Source organism: Rhinoderma darwinii, chromosome 11 (assembly GCF_050947455.1).
Source record: "Rhinoderma darwinii isolate aRhiDar2 chromosome 11, aRhiDar2.hap1, whole genome shotgun sequence".
NCBI classification, from domain to species: Eukaryota; Metazoa; Chordata; class Amphibia; order Anura; family Rhinodermatidae; genus Rhinoderma; species Rhinoderma darwinii.
In genome coordinates this window covers 60,304,546-60,324,112 of record NC_134697.1, presented here as the reverse complement: position 1 = coordinate 60,324,112, position 19,567 = coordinate 60,304,546, and the positions used below count along the sequence as shown (strand labels likewise).

At 40.2% G+C, this 19,567-nt stretch overlaps 1 protein-coding gene across 25 annotated transcripts in view; it reads right to left on the bottom strand.

Annotated features, from left to right (window-relative positions):
• CAMK2G (calcium/calmodulin dependent protein kinase II gamma) overlaps window positions 1–19,567 on the bottom strand; it is a 214,473-nt gene that overhangs the window by 48,313 nt on the left and 146,593 nt on the right. For 9 of the 25 annotated variants that reach the window (XM_075841627.1, XM_075841624.1, XM_075841629.1 and 6 more), the window contains exons 7-14: window positions 15,524–15,626; window positions 15,181–15,264; window positions 13,016–13,110; window positions 11,532–11,654; window positions 10,953–11,036; window positions 10,406–10,448; window positions 4,146–4,184; window positions 3,682–3,744 (exon numbers count right to left, since the gene is read on the bottom strand). In XM_075841627.1, the coding sequence (XP_075697742.1) occupies window positions 3,682–3,744; window positions 4,146–4,184; window positions 10,406–10,448; window positions 10,953–11,036; window positions 11,532–11,654; window positions 13,016–13,110; window positions 15,181–15,264; window positions 15,524–15,626 (634 nt within the window). The remainder of the gene's footprint in view (window positions 1–3,681; window positions 3,745–4,145; window positions 4,185–10,405; window positions 10,449–10,952; window positions 11,037–11,531; window positions 11,655–13,015; window positions 13,111–15,180; window positions 15,265–15,523; window positions 15,627–19,567) is intronic. The other 16 variants (XM_075841626.1, XM_075841633.1, XM_075841630.1 and 13 more) reach the window with 2 other exon arrangements.

Genomic DNA, 19,567 nt, shown 5'->3' with positions numbered 1-19,567 from the left:
ATTGATCGGCGCTCGTTTGTGCCTGTCACAAGGAGCTATGTAGGTGGAGGACCGCTCATTACTCCGATCGCTCGTCCCCATCCATTATCTTCATGTCGGCAGCACGTCTCCCTGTTTACACAGGGAGATGTGCTGCCGACAACGATATTACTTTTTAAAAAAGATACGATCAGAAGATGAACGAGCATCTGCTGATCAATGCCCTGCTCACAGAGGGCAATTATCGTCAACGAGCGTTCTATGAACGCTTGTCTGCACGATAATTGCCCAATGTAAAACCCCCTTAAGGCTGGCTTCCTACGTAGCGTAAACACTGCAATTCCGCAATCGGAATTTTGTGCCGAAATTCTGCATCATTTACAGTGTAAGCAAAATGAATGAGATTTAGAAAATCTCATACCCACGCTGCGAAAAAAAACGCACAAAAGTCGTGCGGAAAGGGTTCTGCGGTGTGTTTTTCAATTCCGTAGCATGTCAATTTATGCTGCATTTTCTTTGCGCAGATGCTGCGTGTTTGGCCCATAGACTTCAATGGGGAGCAGAAATTCTGCAACAGATTTAGGTTGCTGCGGTTTTTTATATCGGAAACGCAGTAAAAACCAAACCGATGGAAATGCGCAGGTGCACATATACTATGCTATAACCAACATTCAACACTAAATCTGCAGCTAAAACCGATGTGGAAAAAACGCAGCGTTTCCCAGCAATATGAAGAGGAAAACCGCACTATTTGGTGCGGATTTCTGTGACAGATGTACCAGCGTTTTCTTCTAGAGATTCTGCCGCAGTTTTTCTGTTGCAGAAAACCTGCAGCGTATTCTGGGGGGGGACGGGGACATACCCTAAAGGCTTATTCACACGAACGTTGTATACGCCCATGTGACGGCCGTAAAAACAACGGATGCCACACGGACGAATGTATTTCAATGGGGCCACTCACACGGCCATTGTTTTAACGGACCGTGTGAAGGGTCCGTTGAAAAATAGAACATGTCATATTATCTTCCATTTTCATGGATCCCTCGATAGACTCAAGTCTGAGGGATCCTTGAAACCGGGTCCTGCACAGGTGCAAATCGACCGTGACAAACGGCCGTTTTTCACGTCAGAGTTTGCAATCGGTCTTGTAAATAAGCCCTAAGTATGTACTACGGGACAATAAAAAAGCGGACGTCATCACTTCTTCCTGTGAATCTCCTATACGTGCTCCGCCTCCTCTGCACCATGCCAAAATCTCACGTTTAGTACAAACTGCAGTTTCCATAGCTCTGCAGTGTGAGCCTGTCTTCCAGCAGCGGCTTTACTATGGAATTACAACTTCTAAAGTTTCTTTGACACGGCCTGACTTGGGCCGTGTAAACGAGCGCCGAACAAAAAAAGCTTATTGATCGGCACTCGTATGCTCTTTTGACAAGGAGCTAGTATCACAAGGAGCTATGTATGGGGGCGAGTGCTCGTTACTCCGATTACCATCATGTCTGCAGCGCATCTCAGTTTACACAGGGGGATGCGCTGCCGACAACGATAATATTTTCAGTATTTAAAACTATATTGTCAGCTGATGAACGAGTGTTTGCCCGCGTAAAAGGGCCATAACTCCATCTGCTGCTTTCTATTACTGCAGAGCCTGGAAAACTGCAACTCTACTGAAAATGTGTGATATTTCAGCATGGTGCAGGGAAGGAGGGACACGGATAGGAAGTTGTGAGCTCTAGGTGGAAGGAGATTGAAATTACATCATACATATACGTGGTCTCATAAAATGATCATTTGAATATCAGGCAGGAGAATTATGAGAAAGGATTATACAGCCATTCTTTAAACAGATTTTCAAAGCAAGTACACCAGCTTCATCAGGTCTAAGATCTATTTTTTTTTAATAATTGTATATTTATAAAGAACAAAATAAACAGAAAACAAATATGCACAGAGGGAACAAATAACAGTTCAAGCATATTTAAACAAAGAGGGTCCCAAGAAGATCTGTCAAGTCTTGAGCTATGACAGGAATAGCCTTGAGAAACACAAGGCAATGAAAATAAAGTGTCACAAAGTGCCAACGCCAAATTAAGTAATTGCATATATCAATGGTAATAAAACAGAAGATATACAAGCAATTATATAGAGATATTTACACATCCCACAGTCAATAGGACAATAACAGACCTACTAACTCTTCGTTCACATCTGTGCCAGTGTCCCGTTCCGTCTGAGCTTTCCGTCGGAACGGGACCCTGACTGACACAAACGGGAATGAAAGGTTTTCGTTTCCATCACCATTGATTTCAATTGTGACTGATCCGGTGCCAATGGTTTCCGTATGTTTCGGTTATCCAAGGGTTCCGTCATTTGACGGAATCAATAGCGTAGTTGACTATGCTATTGATTCCATCAAGACGACGGAACCTTTGCACAACTGAGACAAATGGAAAGCATTGGGACCAGATCCGTCACCATTGAAATCAACGGTGATGGAAACGGAAACCTTAGGTTTCCGTTTGTGTTAGTCAGGGTCCCGTTCCGACGGAAAGCTCAGACGGAACGGGACACTGGCGCAGATGTGAACGAAGCACAGAAGGCATCGACAAACAAAAAGTGAGAAGGGTGGAGGAGGGGATTAGGAGGTCTAGGAGTACGCACATCTTTTGTTACAATGGAACCCAGAATACCCGAGACCTTATCAAAAGTTCTCCAGGCTATTCCGAAATATTAAGGATTCATTCGGCATCTCCCATCACCTCATGCCACATAGTTGGGATTCATATTGAAATACAAGACTTTGAGAAAGGTTTCCTCATCCCCTAAATTGGCATCAAACCCATAGGCAAATACAAGGGAATAAGTACTACAATGGCATGTAAACAAACAGGAGCCGTTAACTTTCACAACATAAAAGTACATTGGACTGCTACATTGCAACATTTATTGTACATGGCTACATTTGCTGTGAAAATTGACCAAAAAAAACATGACAAACTTAAAGACAAACAGCATTTGTTTACTAGCTATTTCTTGGAAACTAAATTAAAAGCATTAGGTTACCTTGTAGATGTAGATATTTATTGACAGACCATTTTGTTGGTTCCTATAACTGTAGTTACCTCGTATTTGACTTTTCTACATTATAAAGTAATGAGATTTGTAGGACGTTAAAGGTAGGTTAATACAAATAAGTAATTTCAAGTTCAAAATTCAAGTCTACATTTTTGTGTATTGTGCACGTCCATTTGAATTGGTGATCGACAACCTTTGAAACCTTCCGCTGATATGTACAAAAAGAAAATAACGCACTGAAAATAAGTTTAGGCTTCAAACTAAGTAATAATTCTGGCATTTGGTGCCAATATTTTTTCATCTCTTCCCGAAAGAAACGAGAAAAAAAAAGAGAGAAATGCCAAGAGCTGCTCAACATGCAAAGTAAAGTTAGTAGCACATCAATGGAAAAAAAAACCTCCACATTAGGGTCAAATGGGAGTCCATGCCAAAATTCAACACTAAGGTACACAACGTGTCCTGCCCCTGAACATGCAGGCACTGGCATGCAGTTTCATCAGGGGCAGGACAGGGTATAGGACAAGAAAGGGAAAAAGGTCAAAAGAAGAGGAGGACATCAGTAGGGAATAAAAAAAATCAGACTCAAGTTTATAGTAATTGGGGTTTGGGTCAACTCATGCCACGTACCTTGCTCAGCCAAGTTGGCAGCACTGGTGGCGGCTGCAACGGGGGCGGAGCTCTGCCTGCCAACTGATTGGACAAAATCATTCAGTGGAAGAGCCGCAACAATGCAACAAAAGCCCAAATGAGCAACAATAAAAAGCAAGATGCAAGTCAAATTAGCATTGATTAAAAAAAAGTATGACGAAAATCAACAGGATTGTATGAAGCTTCAATAGACTTTCAATGCACATGTATATTAATTTCACATTTGCCTAGAGAAGTGGTTGGGGTGCACCTTGCAAAGCACAAAAGACTCTTCCTTTCCTTTCTGTGATGCTAGGATGAAAAAACAACAGCTATATTTCACTCTCAAGCATTGAGTGGTAGCCAAGATCAGAGACATAGCAAGCATTCGCTATCATTTTCATTTTGAGTGGCTAAACGACCAGACAACAAGCAAAGGATGCCAAGAAGTGCAACATCCCCACCTGTAGGGTCTTCCTTTTTCTCTCTTCTGTTAACAGCACCTAGTTTTCAATTATACAAGACCTATTAGATATAATGTGATTACAGTGCACCCGACATGCTGCATCTTGCTTTGCATTGACACACTCTACGGAATGCCATATTCAAGCATATCTTAATGACTCTTGTGTGCTGGCAAAAGTTCCCCGACCTTCTCAAGCAAAAAAACAAACAAAAAACAGCAAAATAAATAATCTACTGCAAAAAGCCAAGAGGATAGGGCAGCGTAGCAAGTCAGTAGGATGAAGGGGTTTTTGAAGAATGAAGAGAATGTGGGAAGAGGAAGGAAATGTGGCAATAAGCCAGTGATTCCACTTATACTCTACCGAACCGGTCTACTTATTAAGGCATTAAAGGAGGGGGGGGGAATAAATAAGAGTCTCATGTGTGTCTTGTAGGTTTAAGTAAAAACAGCAAGAAAATATAGGACAGAAAAAGTAAGAATAAAAAAATAATAATTTACATTTGTAAACTTGAAGGCACTTTTATTAAAGACGGCTCCAAAAAAATGTTTTTAATGTCAATAGCAACCAGAGTTCAACGCAAATATTCTGAACTAACCTCGGACTATTGCGGGCCACACAGCAACTTTTTTTCCTGAGACATTTATAAAATGTGGCCAAATATAATGATCGAGAAAGGGGGCACTTTAGCCGGTGTCCTGAATGTTGATTTTTTTTTTTATATTTCAGACTAGTGCATTTTGCTAACAGCAGCAACATCTGCAATATCAACATGCAAAAAAGCAAAAGTGGCTAGATTTGCCCTGCTCACTCAAAGGAAAAGTAGGTGGACGAATTAGAAATTTACTATAGGAAAGTGAGATGATCATTAATCACAAACTAGAATACTAATAGGTTGATCAGCAGAACACAACTGTAGCTATAGCAATCCATGCAGCTGGAATAAAGTCCATGACCTAAAAGGAAAAGCCGGTCTCCACCACCACCATTAATGTGGCTCTTTATTGACGTATTTAGGCAATTGACTTATCTGACATGAATCATAAAAGTGCAATAATATTCACATATTTTAACATATCAAGTTAATCACACAGATAAAAAAAAAAAAAAGCTGAATTTTTCGCACCACAGTAACTGAAGGCATATTGTAGAGGTGCCTAGAACAAAGAGTTAGGTCGGGAATTATGCAGGGGGGGGCAGGAATAATCAGAAAAAGCATTATGGATCCATGTAAATTTTAAAAGGTTGGCACAGGGAATTATTTTGTTGTCCATCTTCAGTATTAGGAAAGCTGTCATCCTATAATTGAGTATTCACCCACCTGTATTAAAGGAACACTAAACCTAGAAACATAAGGTAAACAGAAGGAAATCTTGCCCCGTGTTAATCAATTTGCAGAATTTTTTTCAATTGCTCTTCAGTCGTGCAGAGAATGCAGGTATTAATTTATGCTTTTTTTATATTGGGCTTAACTTCATGATCTATTGCAAACATAGCAATTGTCTTAAGTTGGCTATTCACTACATATTTTGGAAAGGCGAAAAGGCCGGTATCTACCAGTTTTTGCTGTTGGTCCCTTTTTCGTGACACGAACGAGCTTGACAGACTGTTACATTTTTTTCAGTCATTGTCGAGTGTACTCCTTGGAAAGTCACTCTTGCTAAACAACAGATCTGTATCCTATCGATAGAAGCCCAGACCTGGCCACAGATCAAGGCAGAGATCGATCAGCAATTTGACGTTTTTACTTATAGCGTTATCATCCAAACGACAACCTACACAGAACAACCATGTAAAAGAGTCCGGTCAGGGAACGGACATCTGAAATGACAAGTGTACGGCCTGCTTTATAGCGAGACAGTGGTTTGAGTGGAGGGGGTAAAAGGCTGATCTCCTGGGACATACATAGAATATTTTATATATTTCTAAAAGTTTTGATTGCAATATGCTCAAAGGAGACAAGAATATTAAATGGGTCGTCTCATAAAGACAAGTCCTTTTTCAAATAAAGCTGGCTTGGCTGATTACTGCAGGTCCAGGTTTCGAAACCTGGCTAGCCTACCCTAGAATACATGGACGGGCCAGTCTGTCAGAGTGAGAGCCTCTTTGTTAGTAAATTTCTGCTTTTGCTAAAAAAAGTAGGATTCCTCCCTTATTAGCAAGAGCAACTAAAAAGAATGCACCATCTCCTGGCACTCCACAGGATAGGTGATATTTGTCTGATCACTGGGACCCCACCGATCGGGAGAGGGGTCCTGTTCCCCCAAACTGCTCAACCGAAGTGAGGAGGACATTAAATGGAGTGCTGGTAAAACATGCTTGATGCAGCTCCATTCAAAGTCTATGAGAATAACTGAAGCAGTGGAGTCTGTTTCCATCAGTCCCATAGACGTTGAATAGAACGGTGGGTGCTCCAATAAAGCTCCTTCTCACTGCAAGTGCTGCAATGAGGAAAATCTGGACCACTTATCGAGCGATCTGTGGGGATGACAGCAGTGAGGCCCCCAGTGATCAGACAAAGGTCATCTATCCAGTGGATAGGTGATAATTGTCAATTCAGGGACAACCCCTTTTAATTTTACAATTTTTAATTGATTATGAAAATACCAATCTCTACACGGACTGTCGCTACACTGACTGACCTCACCAATGTAATATGCTGAAAGCTCAGACTTTTCCAGTAAACAAGTACACACAAGACAACGTCAATCCCATTGTTTCCGGTTGAAAATACTTTTGACCAATTCCCAAAAGATGATGTCTAGGAGAAATGAACATAGGGTATATTGTACAATAATATCTCTCGCTCTCTTTTTTTTTTTTTACTTTACCCAGAGAACTACTTGTTTTGTTTTTTTAATATTGCCGAAGAAAATAGATATTAATATTCTCTACAAGCTGGACAAAATAAAGCATAAGCCAACACATTCCTTTAATGCCCTATTACACGGGCCAATGGTAGGGCAGACAAGCGTTCATATGAATGCTCCTTCCCGATCATTGCCAACGATCGGCCAATGAATGAGCAAACGCTTGTTCATCAGCTGATCTGCTCTTTTATGCAGAATTAAAAATCATCGTTGTCGGCAGTACATCTCCCCGTGTAATCAGGAAGATGCGTTGCCGACATGATGAAAATGTATGAGGACGAGTGATCGGAGTAACGACCGCATGTACCTATACATAAGCAGTTGTCAGATGCTGTGTGTGAAAGCTGTCTCGTTTATCGGTCCTCATTTACACGGCCCACAGCGGGCCATGTAATAGGATCCTTATGGTGCCAATGACAAACATTGTCTGTTTGGCTTCAGGACTTTGCCCTCTAAATGATCTGCTATACAATTACTGCATGTGACAATTTAAAGAAACTTGAGAAACAGGAGATTACAGAAGAAAATTAACAAATAAATTCATAGCACATCTACTTTAAGGAGTTGTCTTGTTAAGAAAATCTTTAAGCACCGTATAAGGGAATTCTGCGTTTGCAGACCCTCATGTATATACCAGAGTGGGGAATGACTCTGAAGAGCATCTCTCACTCTGGAAGACCCGATGTGTTCGAATTACACAGGCAGTTCATTGATTTCAATGAGAACCGTGTAGTGTTTAATTTCCCAATGGTAATCCTGCAGAAGAATTGAACACTTGCCCCCAGGTTCTACCAGAGTTTATAGTTGATCGCTCAGATTCCCATCAGCGGGAAACCGGATGATCAGCAGATCAACAAGGGACTCTTCTAACAAAAAGCGATTGTCCAGAGAGAATTTAAGCTTTAAAACTGTAATGAATCAATTCTGAATTAAGATCTTTCATGATTCAGAAGTTGGTTTTATTTCCCACAACATTTTAATGTTTGGTTCTTTTCATATGTGAACATTATTTCAAACACTGTGAAAGAAGATCGGCGGTTTCTATAATCGATTATGAAATAAAAGACAATGACCACGGAAAGAACTCATTATTATTAAACTGAAGGCACAAACTGACAGACATGAGAGTAATCGCTGCAACTTTCCAAGAAAAATTCCACTCATGGTTAGGTCATGGAAAATATTAAATTCCTTGTCACTTATGCTGCCGCTTGTGCCAGAAACAAAAACACACGAGTTGAAAATAAAATTAACACTCTGAGCACAAAGGCACTGCAAATCAACCTGGTTACTGTGACCTAAAGGAAGGAAATCTTTATTATGTCAGTACAAAGCATTGAACTACAATAAGGGATGAAAATATGTGTACCCTAAATGTAGTCTCAGCCCCTAGGTGTATTTCACGCTCACGCTCATGCTCAGCAAGCACTTTTTGACTACTGTAGATGCACAACAGTGTATAGTAGCTCAACCAAACTCAAAATTTGTTACGGAGACATGTAATAAAAATTATATTCTAATTGTTTAGTCCACAGGCTTTATATGATATATTATGAAGCCCTACATGGAAGGCTATATAAACGTCAATAATATTTTCTACAGTTGTTCCATATGTTGCCATATATTAGGCAGTTCATCGTCTGAAATCTACAGGGCACGTTATATGGAACTAGTTCTAAGTACAACAATATCATTTATCGTTCTTTATCCAAATAAAGTTATAATGCTCAAGGATGTTTTTACTTTTATTTAGAATATTTCCTAAAAGAGGACTAGTCAGCTCTCCTGACCTATCTGATTAAGAAAATACTTGTATTCCCTATAAAATAATGCTTAAGCATTTTGTATTAGAATTCTGCGTTGTGCTGTTCCTCTGTTATTCCTCCTGGAAATGCATGAATAAATTCACAACCAAGTGTTACCATTCGCCTTGTCAACAAGGCATGTCCCTACACGGACTGTCGTTGTCCAATCAGTGCTGTCAGCGTCAGACTGTGTAGTAAGGTACCACATTGACAAGGGGAATGATATCACCCAGATGTCAATTTAGTCATACATTACCCTGTGTCATAACAGAGGAACGGTGCAATGCAGAGTTTTAAGAAAAGATGCTTTCGCAATGTTATTCCCTGAGGAATACAAGTATTTGCTAAAACAGACATCTGTAAAAAAAAAAAAAATTAATAAAAAGGGTATGTAAAGGAAAATTGAGAGATGGACAAAGATTAAAGGGGCTTTTTGCTGAATTTTTGTAATTTGTGTATTTTAAAATATTAAAACAAATATGCAACAATTATAATACATACAATAATAGAGAATAAACATAATGTTATAGTATTTGAAAAGGTAATAAAGTCAAAGAAATTTCTAAACTTGTGCCTATAGGAGCCAGGTGGGCAAGCATACGTGCCTGTTCACCCAGAATGGTCCATAAGTATAATTCTGACTGTACAAACTGAAAACCTATTCCCGAAAACCAGCCAGGGGCCTTGTACCAAAAGCGCTCCACTCAAATGTCTATTTTCAGTAATGCTTATTTTTGTTACATGGACAAAAAAGATGAAAACTATTATTTATACATTGGTTAAATATTCATCTACAGCATTTAATATTATATATGACTTTATAAAGTCCTTAAGTTTACATGATATACTCAGATGTATCAAATTCTGCTAATTCCACCACACGGGGGTCTGAATCATATATACGGTACTTAAATATGGCTTCTATTAAGAAGCGGTATACAAGTGTATCAGTTCAGAGCGCCTTGTGGTATGATCAGCCAGAAAATATTTTGTAGTGGGGTAACACAGGCGCGCTGCAGTACCAAAATAAAGCACCAAAGCCACAATAAATGTGCTGTCCAAACCATATAAAAAGTTTGCTTATAAGACACTGAGTAATATTAAGTATCAACGGTCACATGACTGCATGATCCGCGGCCTCTGGCTCGGAACGCACTTCTGTGCAGGAGCCAATCACCGAGAAGCCTTCAGTAGATGCACTTGTAGAACCAGAGGATTACAGGATTAGGATACGATGTCACATGGGCATCATTGACCAACACCTATATTTTTGCAGCAAGAAACAGAATTGCTACACATTTTATATTAGTAAGTGTAACCAAACTTTATTTAAACTCTCAGACGCCCCCTTTAAGTATGTTGGAAGAACGATGCTAATGAAATAGGCGCTAGCTTTCTTTAGAGTTCGGTCTAACGGCATTCCTACCTAACCGTTTGAAATACTTTATTTGAGCAGAAAATACAAAGGCTTCCCCTTGAAATATTTCACTTTCTGATATGTTTGCACTTGGTAAACTTTTACCCATGCATTCTTTTTTTATTATTGTTTTGTTGCAATCCGTCTTGTATTGCAAACTAGGCTTACCTGAAAAGTTTCGAGATACCAGCATTGTAGTAAGAATTGCACCCTGCAAAAAAAATAAAAATCCAAGTTATGATATGGCTGCATTGCACATAAACATGGGATTATATGTAGGAAAACATTGATTCTAAGACAAAACTTAGGATGCCATTTACAACAATATCCTGAAAGGTCCACACATGACAGTGCTAATAAAATAACGGCCTATAAAAACAATATATATTTATATTAATATCACATAGCGCAACCAATATTATGTTAGTCAGGCAGAGATATTTACCGGTCTTCACAATGTTCTCTCCATATCAGTATTGAAGGCACAGGAACAACTAAAGGTGAATCCCACAGAATAAACCAGTTCTCACCTTCCTAGACCCAATATTGGAGGCTGTGGGGGAGGGGCGGTAATGGGAGACTGGGTTTAGGGTTAACCTGTATTTTTAGTTTTAATGGAAGTTGTCCGCCAATAAGAACCCAAACGTCAATAGTTGTGCATGGTGTTTTCACAATTACAATAGTGTATGCTAAGCATAGTCTTGATGAAACTCACTTTAAGCTTTCTCCGGGCATTGAACTTCCTCAAACATTCCACGGTCTCTTGTCTGTGCATCATTGAGGCAACTGTTGATCGTTGCTAGAATTAAAGAAAAAAAAGAATTAATTAATAAGCTGAAAAACACTAAGTGGTGGAGAATGAGAAACACAAACTATAGTGGGTTATACAAAAGGAATTCAGTATGACGGCAATTAATGAACTACACACAGATTGGCAGTCATTGTTCTGGTATCATCTACAATACTGTACATGATTTCAATATTCATTGCCTTAAAACATGTAAACTGGAGATTGTCCCAAGACCACGCCTTTCTAGCATTAGAACCTGTCAGTCAGACAGTGGACAGTAGATAGGGGTCCGACATCTGGAACCTCCACCATTACTAAGAATGAGGGGACCCCAGTCACCGTTCTCTGCCAGGGAGGTGAATGAGCGCGTTGAAAATAACCAAATGCACACATTCAGCTAATTCTGAAACATAATATAATAAAAACTGCATTATTATAACTATTAGCACAGTCTATAAAGCGTCTTGACTGCGTAGCTTGCGGTTTCCGTATAGAACAACTTACACAGACCCACGGATGCTTCAGAGCCTGATCTGCTGTGATGCGTTTTGCAGGATTTATTGTCAACATCTGATTGATTAAATTCTTTGCTTCAGGGGTGACCGTGTCCCACTCCGGTGAAGGGAACTGAAAACAAGAAATACAAGTAACAGTCTTAATATCAAAAAAGAGAGCGTGTCAGAAAACAATGTACCCTATAATGATACACGAACATTAAACTGAATATCGCCCCCCTCCCCTCCCCACCTCCTCCTCCTGCTTTCATTCCTGTGCATGATACAAAGTAACACATATGGACAATATAATCCATACAATAATAGCAGAGAAAGTAAGCACTGGTCTCATGATAAGATTCAAGACAATTACAAATATAGCTCAGGGCTTAGAATTTTTTCTACAAAGCTGCAATGAGATCTAGAAAAGCACAGTAAAACAAAGTAATGTTTTCTGATTTGGCTATGGAAGAAGTCGACATTTAGATATGTGGGGGAATAAAGGGTGAGCGTTCTTAGGGTAGGTTCACACAGCATATCAAGAGAAAACAGCCTCTGAATACAGGGGTTCTGTGGTGGTGGTTTGGTTATAGTTGGGACTCACTATGCAGCACAGTGGTTGGTATTGTAACCTAGCGATATCCATGTTATAGACATCTTATATTTTTTTGAGACAGCACTGATAAACAGTAATATACTGAGTGTATATATTTTTTGTCTCTGTGTGCAATATGTATTACTATTTCATGTGATACTCTGTGTTATTCGCGGCTATTTTTCGTACTGTATTGCTGTGATAAGCTGCTCTGTATGTTGTACTCCCCCCACCACCGCCATGTTGTTTTAAACTTGTTTGTCAATTTTTTAGGTTGTGCTGGCCATTGTTTTTACGATTTGTGATTAAATATAATAAAAATCTTTTTGCATGGTACCTATGGTGTACTCATGTTATTACAGTATTTATATGGTAATATATATATATATATATATATATATATATATATATATATATATATATATATATATATATATATATATTTATTTATTTATAGGGATTGCACTACATTAACATGTATACTTGGGCCCTACCAAATATTTCTTATTTTGTTTCTCAAGGGTTAAGCAGCAAGATAAAGCAAAACCCTTTATACCCCAATGGTGAGGGGCTGGTGAGCTCTGCTGATGCCCATTACATGTACAACAAGTTACAACAGAACTATCGAAAATGGCAGTGACTGCCGACAACCAGTCGGTTTATCCTTGGCTATATTTTCTATTAACACAATCTTGAGAAAATAATACTCTTAGGCAGCTCCTTCTGAACCCATACACCTGTATTGTTAGTAAGAAGTATCACACTGTGTAAAGTTGGATAACGCAGCAAGAATCAATGTATAAAGTGCTTTAATCAAAAACAGACAAAAAACAGGAAGATTCTTTACATAAAACATCCAAAAAAAATAAAACATGAAGCGTCTTTATGTTCCTACTTACATCATATGCTCCAGCTTTGATCTGTTGGTAAAGCTTATGTTGATCTTCATCCCAGAATGGAGGATAACCCACTAGTAGTATGTACAGAATGACACCTAAACCAAGCCAAGAAAAGAACACGTGGTCACACATTTCAACTTCAATGGTTTTTATATCTTACCAACCCTCAAGATTTATGGCTAAACACACTAAAATATATAATATAATATCTATATAGCTCTATATATCTATAGCTCTCTCGATCTCTACACACTTCTCAATGTTTCAGAATATCAAAAAGTTAATTTATTTCAGTAATTCAATTGAAAAAGTGAAACTTCTATTATATAGATACGTTACACACGGAGTGATCTATTTCCAGCATTTTTTTCTTTTAATGTTGAGGATTATGGCTAACTGTTAATGAAAACACAAAACTCAAGTCCAGAGTCAGCGCTGCCGTTTACCAGGAAATTTTTGAGCACTTCATGCTTCTCTGCTGACATGCTTTATGGAGATGCTGATTTCATTTTCCAACCGGACTTGGCACCTGCCCACACTGCCAAAAGTACCAAGACTTGTTTGACTAACCACAGTATCACTGCGCTTGATTGGCCAGAAAACTCGCCCGACCTAAACCCCATAGAGAATCTATAGGGTATTGTCAAGAGGAAGATGAGAGACACAAGGACCCAACAATGCGGACAAGCTGAAGGCCGCTATCAAACCAACCTGAGCTTTCATAACACCTCAGCAGTGCCACAGGCTGATCGCCTCCATGCCACGCCGCATTGATGCAGTAATTCATGCAAAAGGAGCCCCGACCAAGTATTGAGGGCATATACTGTACATACTTTTCAGTAGGCCAACATTTCGGTATTAAAAATCATTATTGAAATTGGCCTTATTTAACCAGTTCAGGACCGGGCTATTTTGAGCCTTCAGGACCAGACACCATTTAGCCATTTTTAGCACTCGTTAGTTAAATGGCTATAACTTTTTTATTTTGTTGGGCTAACCGTGATTTTTGCATTGTTTTTTTCCATAGACTATGCAGGTTTCTTTTTTTTTTAATCATTTTTATACACTATTTTTTGGTAATGACATAGTTTTACCTTAAAATAGACCTTTTATTTGTGATAGTCATCGTCTACCGGAAATTTTAATATGTTACATGTCTATATTAGGGTAATTGGCTCAGGGCTAGCGTTACGACAATGATTGGTGGGGGGGGGGGGCAGTTTTTTTGGGGTGGGTATTATAGGTGTATTTATTATTTTATTTTTTTTGCACTTTACGTTACTTTTATTACTATGGTCTGTCCCTCAAAAAGGTCAGAAAAGACCTCTGGGGGACTTAATATATATTTTTTCTTTTACACCATCTTTTCCCACTGTCACTGGGAAATCAGCCCTCTCATAGTGACTATTGTCACTAATAGTGCTGTGATGGGTCTAGTAAGACTCAGCAGCAGTCTGCCACTAGCGGCACCCGGCGATCATGTGACCAGTCACATGATCACCGGGAGCAATAGAGGCAGCGGCCACTGACTCTATTCATATACACAGCGTTCATTGAGCACTGTATACAAGTCATCCGAGAAGACAGAAGCAGCTAAAGCTGCTTCTATCCTCTCCTCAGGGTTCCCGGCAGTCACTGACAGCCGGAGACCCAACATTCAGCTGCCCGATCGCTCGGACAGCAAGTTAAAACCCAAGCCGTAAATAGTCTATAGCGCGGGTTTTAAGAACCCTGACCGTAAACACACAGCCAGTGGTCGGGAACCAGATAATATTCCAATTTTCTGAGACCCTAAATTTTGATTTTTCATTAACGGTTAGCCACGATCATCAAGATTAAAAGAAAAAAATGCTGGAATGAATATATATCTATATATATATATATCTATATCTGCGGTACTGCAGCAGGGCCGCTATACAATGTACAGAGATATCTGCTTCTGGCACTGACCACTGCATAACTTCCAGTGCCTGGAGGCAGCCAGAACAGCGGATTAGTGCGGCTCTGGGTGTCGGACCCCCACCGATCATATACTGATGGCCTATCCTGTGGATAGGTTATCAGTATGGAGAACCGCCCCATGTCTGAACAACCACTTTACAGTAAGCAAAAAATAGTTCTCAAATGATTGTCACTAGCCAAACAGATTAAAATAGGATTCGTACCACAAGCCCATATGTCAACTGGTTTTCCATAAGGGTCTTTTCTTAACACCTCTGGGGAGAGATAACCTGGTGTACCAGCAAAGCCTGAAAGACAGAATGCGGCAGTTACGATGATGACAACTCTTATCAATAAGTCAGTAGGTGCAATAAAACATAAATCAGAATGTAAAGTAACTATAAAGGCAAATTAAGCACACTAGAGAAATAAAAGCAGGGAAATTATATAATCCAGGTGGAAATACCCTCTAAATTGTAGATTTCACTATTGTTTGCAAGAAGCTGAATGGCTGGTTATAAATATAGAATAAGAACTAAACAGAAAATAGAGTAAACCCATACTTACCAAACCATGCCTGCTGGTCTCCCTGAACTTCAATAGCAAGACCAAAATCAGCAAGTTTCACAGCAGCACCCTTGCATTTACTAGCCAACAACAGATTTTCAGGCTACAGAGAAACGAAAAACAAAAACGATCAAACCTAAAACCTTGGGCTTATTTTATATTAGATATAGTAGCAGTATAATACAATGTTTTGTGCTTAATAGAGACATGTAATGATACTAGCAGTCACTAGGTGGCGATCATAACATTCTAATGCAGCATTGCAGATGCAATTATCCTCCAATACCTGACAATCTAGAGTCCTGCCTGACATATGATTAGCCCAAGAGGCTTATGTGTAAGAGCTTACGTGTAAGAAGGTGGTAATACTGCGGTGAAGAAGAAAAACTCTGCTAAATAGGGAGACGGAGAAACAGAGAGAAAGAGAAGAAAAAGAAAGGAAGGAAGGAAGGAGGGGGTAAAGACTCAAAACCAAGTCTAAACGGCAAATAAATAGGACCGGAATAATTAACCCCTTCGCGCTCAGGTCAGTAATAGTACGTCCTGCTAAGTAGAACGTTCGCGCTCAGGTCAGTACTATTACTGACCTGAGTAAACACGGCGCCATTTAATCCCGGCGCGTGCTTGAGCTGTGATACCTGCTGTTTCCGACAGCAGGCTATCACAGCTTAGTGTGCAGGGACCGATCGCCGTGGTCCCCGCCGATTAACCCCTTAGAAGCCGCGTTCAATAGCGATCGCGGCTTCTTAGGGGTTAAGCTGCCATCGCCGGCCTGCTACACGATAGCGGGCCGTGATGGCTACTATGGCAACCAGAATCCTAACAATGGACTCTGGCTACGCCATCGACGGAAGCCTAGTGGGTCCCGACAAAGTCAGGACCCACTATGCTTGCTGTCAGCGAACAGCTGACAGCTCTAATACACTGCACTACGTATGTAGTGCAGTGTATTAGAATAGCGATCAGAGCCTCCTGCCCTCATGTCCCCTAGTGGGACAAAGTAAAAAAAGTGTAAAAAAGTAAAAAAAAGTTGTGTAAAAATAAGAAAATAAAAGATTTAAAAGTAATAAAAGTAAAAGTCCCCCTTTTTCCCTTATCAGTTCTTTATTATTAATAAAAATATATAAATAAACAAATAAACTATACATAATTGGTATCGCCGCGTCCGTAACGACCTGAACTACAAAACGATGTCGTTATTTATCCCGCGCGGTGAACGCCGTAAGAGAAAATAATAATAAACCGTACCACAATCACAATTGTTTGGTCACTTCAACTCCCAAAAAATGGAATAAAAAGAGATCAAAAAGTCGCATGTCCCTAAAAATGGTACTGATGGAAACTACAGTTCGTTACGCAAAAAATAAGTCCTCACACGACTTTCCTGATGGAAAAATAAAAACGTTATGGCTCTTAGAATAAGGTAACACAAAAAGTAAATGATTTTTTACAAAACGTATTTTATTGTGCAAACGCCATAAGACATAAAAAAAATATAAACATCTGGTATCGCCGTAATCGTATCGCCGCGCAGAATAAAGTGAATGTGTCATTTATAGCACACGGTGAACGCTGTAAAAAAAATTGAATAAAAAACAATAGTAAAATTGCTGTTTTTTTAGTCCCCACGCCACCTAAAATTAGAATAAAAACTGATCAAAAAGTCGCATGCACCCCAAGAAAACTACAATGGATTCCTCAAGGTCTCTAGTTTTCAAAAAGGGGTCACTTTTAGGGGGTTTCCACTGTTTTAGCACCACAAGACCTCTTCAAACCGGACATGGTGCCTAATAAATTAAATTAAATTAATTAAATGTCACCTCTACTTTGCTCTAAATTCCTGTGAAACACCTAAAGGGTTAATAAACTTTTTAAATGCTGTTGTGAATACTTTGAGGGGTCTAGTTTCTGAAATGGGGTGTTTGATAGGGGTTTCTAATATATGGGCCCCTCAAAGCAACTTCAGAACTGAGCTGGAAACTAAAAAATAAAATAAAAATGAGGCAATACTTCGCTTCTTACATTATACTCATAATGAGCCGTACCCACCCCGAGATAACCCCAGTTTTGACCGTTTGTATAAACGGAGACCCCTATTAGACCATTTCAGTGCCCGGTTTTCCCAGCATTCACCCCCGAGAAGTGTATTTCTATAGATGAATCCCTGGTACATTTGAAAGGGAGGCTTCAATTCCGCGAGTACCTGCCGGGTAAGAGGGCAAGGTATGGCGTGAAGATGTATGAGCTGTGCGAGAGTGCATCAGGGTATACCTACAAATTTAGGATATATAAAGGGAAGGACACCAGTGCTCAGCCCCCAGAATGCCCCCCCTTACTGGGAGTTAATACAAAAATTGTGTGGGATTTGGTGCACCCACTGCTGGACCAGGGTTACCACCTCTACCTGGATAATTTTTATACCAGCGTCCCACTCTTCAACTGCCTCGCTTCCAGAAGTCCTGCGGCATGCGGCACTGCTAGAAGAAACCTGAGAGGCCTCCCTAAGACTCTGCTTGGGCAAACACTCAGAAGAGGTGAGAGCAGGGCACATTCTAGCAGCAACATATTGTGTGTCAAGTACAAGGACAAGAGAGATGCCACACCAGTACCCATGTACCTGTACGAGGTACCAGTACAGAGACCCCCAAACCAGACTGCATCCTGGACTACAATAGGTACATGGGAGGGGTGGACTTGTCAGATCAAGTCCTGAAGCCTTACAGTACTTCTGGAAGCGGGGCCACAGGCATCGTACCAGGGCAACACTTTTTAGGAGAAGTTCCCCAAACTGGCAAGAAGGGAAAAAGTCAAAAGAGGTGCAGAGTCTGCTATAAGAGGGGGATAAGGAAGGACACAATATATCAATGTGACGCGTGTCCCGAAAAACCAGAGCTCTGTATGAAAGAGTGTTTTAAAATTTATCATACATCCCTTTATTTTTAATTTACCCCAGTTTTACTCGCTCTGATCCACTTCGCACAGCTTACCCCTCCTCATCTTTCCCCTCTGAGCCCTGCTGTGTGCCCAGGCAGCTGATAACAGCCACATGTAGGGTATTGCCGTACCCGGGAGAGCCAACATTACAGTTTATGAGGTGTATATCTCCGGTGGCGCATGCTGGGCACAATATATCGGACACTGAATTGGCATATATGTTTAGAAAATTGCAAATTTCACTCTGTACCAACTGCTGCACATTATCTTTTACACAATACCTGTGGGGTCAAAATGCTCACTACACCTCTAGATGAATGCCTTAAGGGGTGTAGATTTTAAAACAGGGTCACTTCTTGGGGGTTTCAACTGTACTGGTACCTTAGGGGCTTCTGCGTACAAGACTTAGCACCAGAAAAGCTCCAGTAGGCCAAATGGTGGTCCTTTCCTTCTGAGCCCTGCCGTGTGCCCAGGCAGCTAATAACAGCCACATGTAGGGTATTGCCGTACCCGGGAGAGCCCACATTACAGTTTATGGGGTGTATGTCTCCGGTGGCACATGCTGGGCACAATATATCGGACACTGACATGGCATATATATAGAAAATTGCAAATCTCACTCTGCACCATCTGCTGCGCATTATCTTTTACACAATACCTGTGGGGTCAAAATGCTCACTACACCTCTAGATGAATTCCTTAAGGGGTGTCGTTTTTAAAATGGGGTCACTTCTCGGGGGTTTCAACTGTACTGATACCTCAGGGGCTTCTGCACACTCGACTTAGCACCAGAAAATTTCCAGTAGGCCACATGGTGGTCCTTTCCTTCTGAGCCCTCCCATGGGCCCAAACGGCAGTTTATCACCACAAATAGGGTATTGCCACACTCAGGACAAATTGGGCAACAAAATGCGGTATTTTATTCCTTGTGAAAATAAGAAATTTTGAGCCAAAACTACCTCTTATTGGAAAAAATTTTTTTTTTTTTAATTCACAGCCCAATTCAAATAAATTCTGTGAAAAAACTGTGGGGTCTAAATGGTCACAACACCCATAAATAAATTCTTTGAGGGGTGTAGTTTCCAAAATGGGGTCACTTCTGGTGGGTTT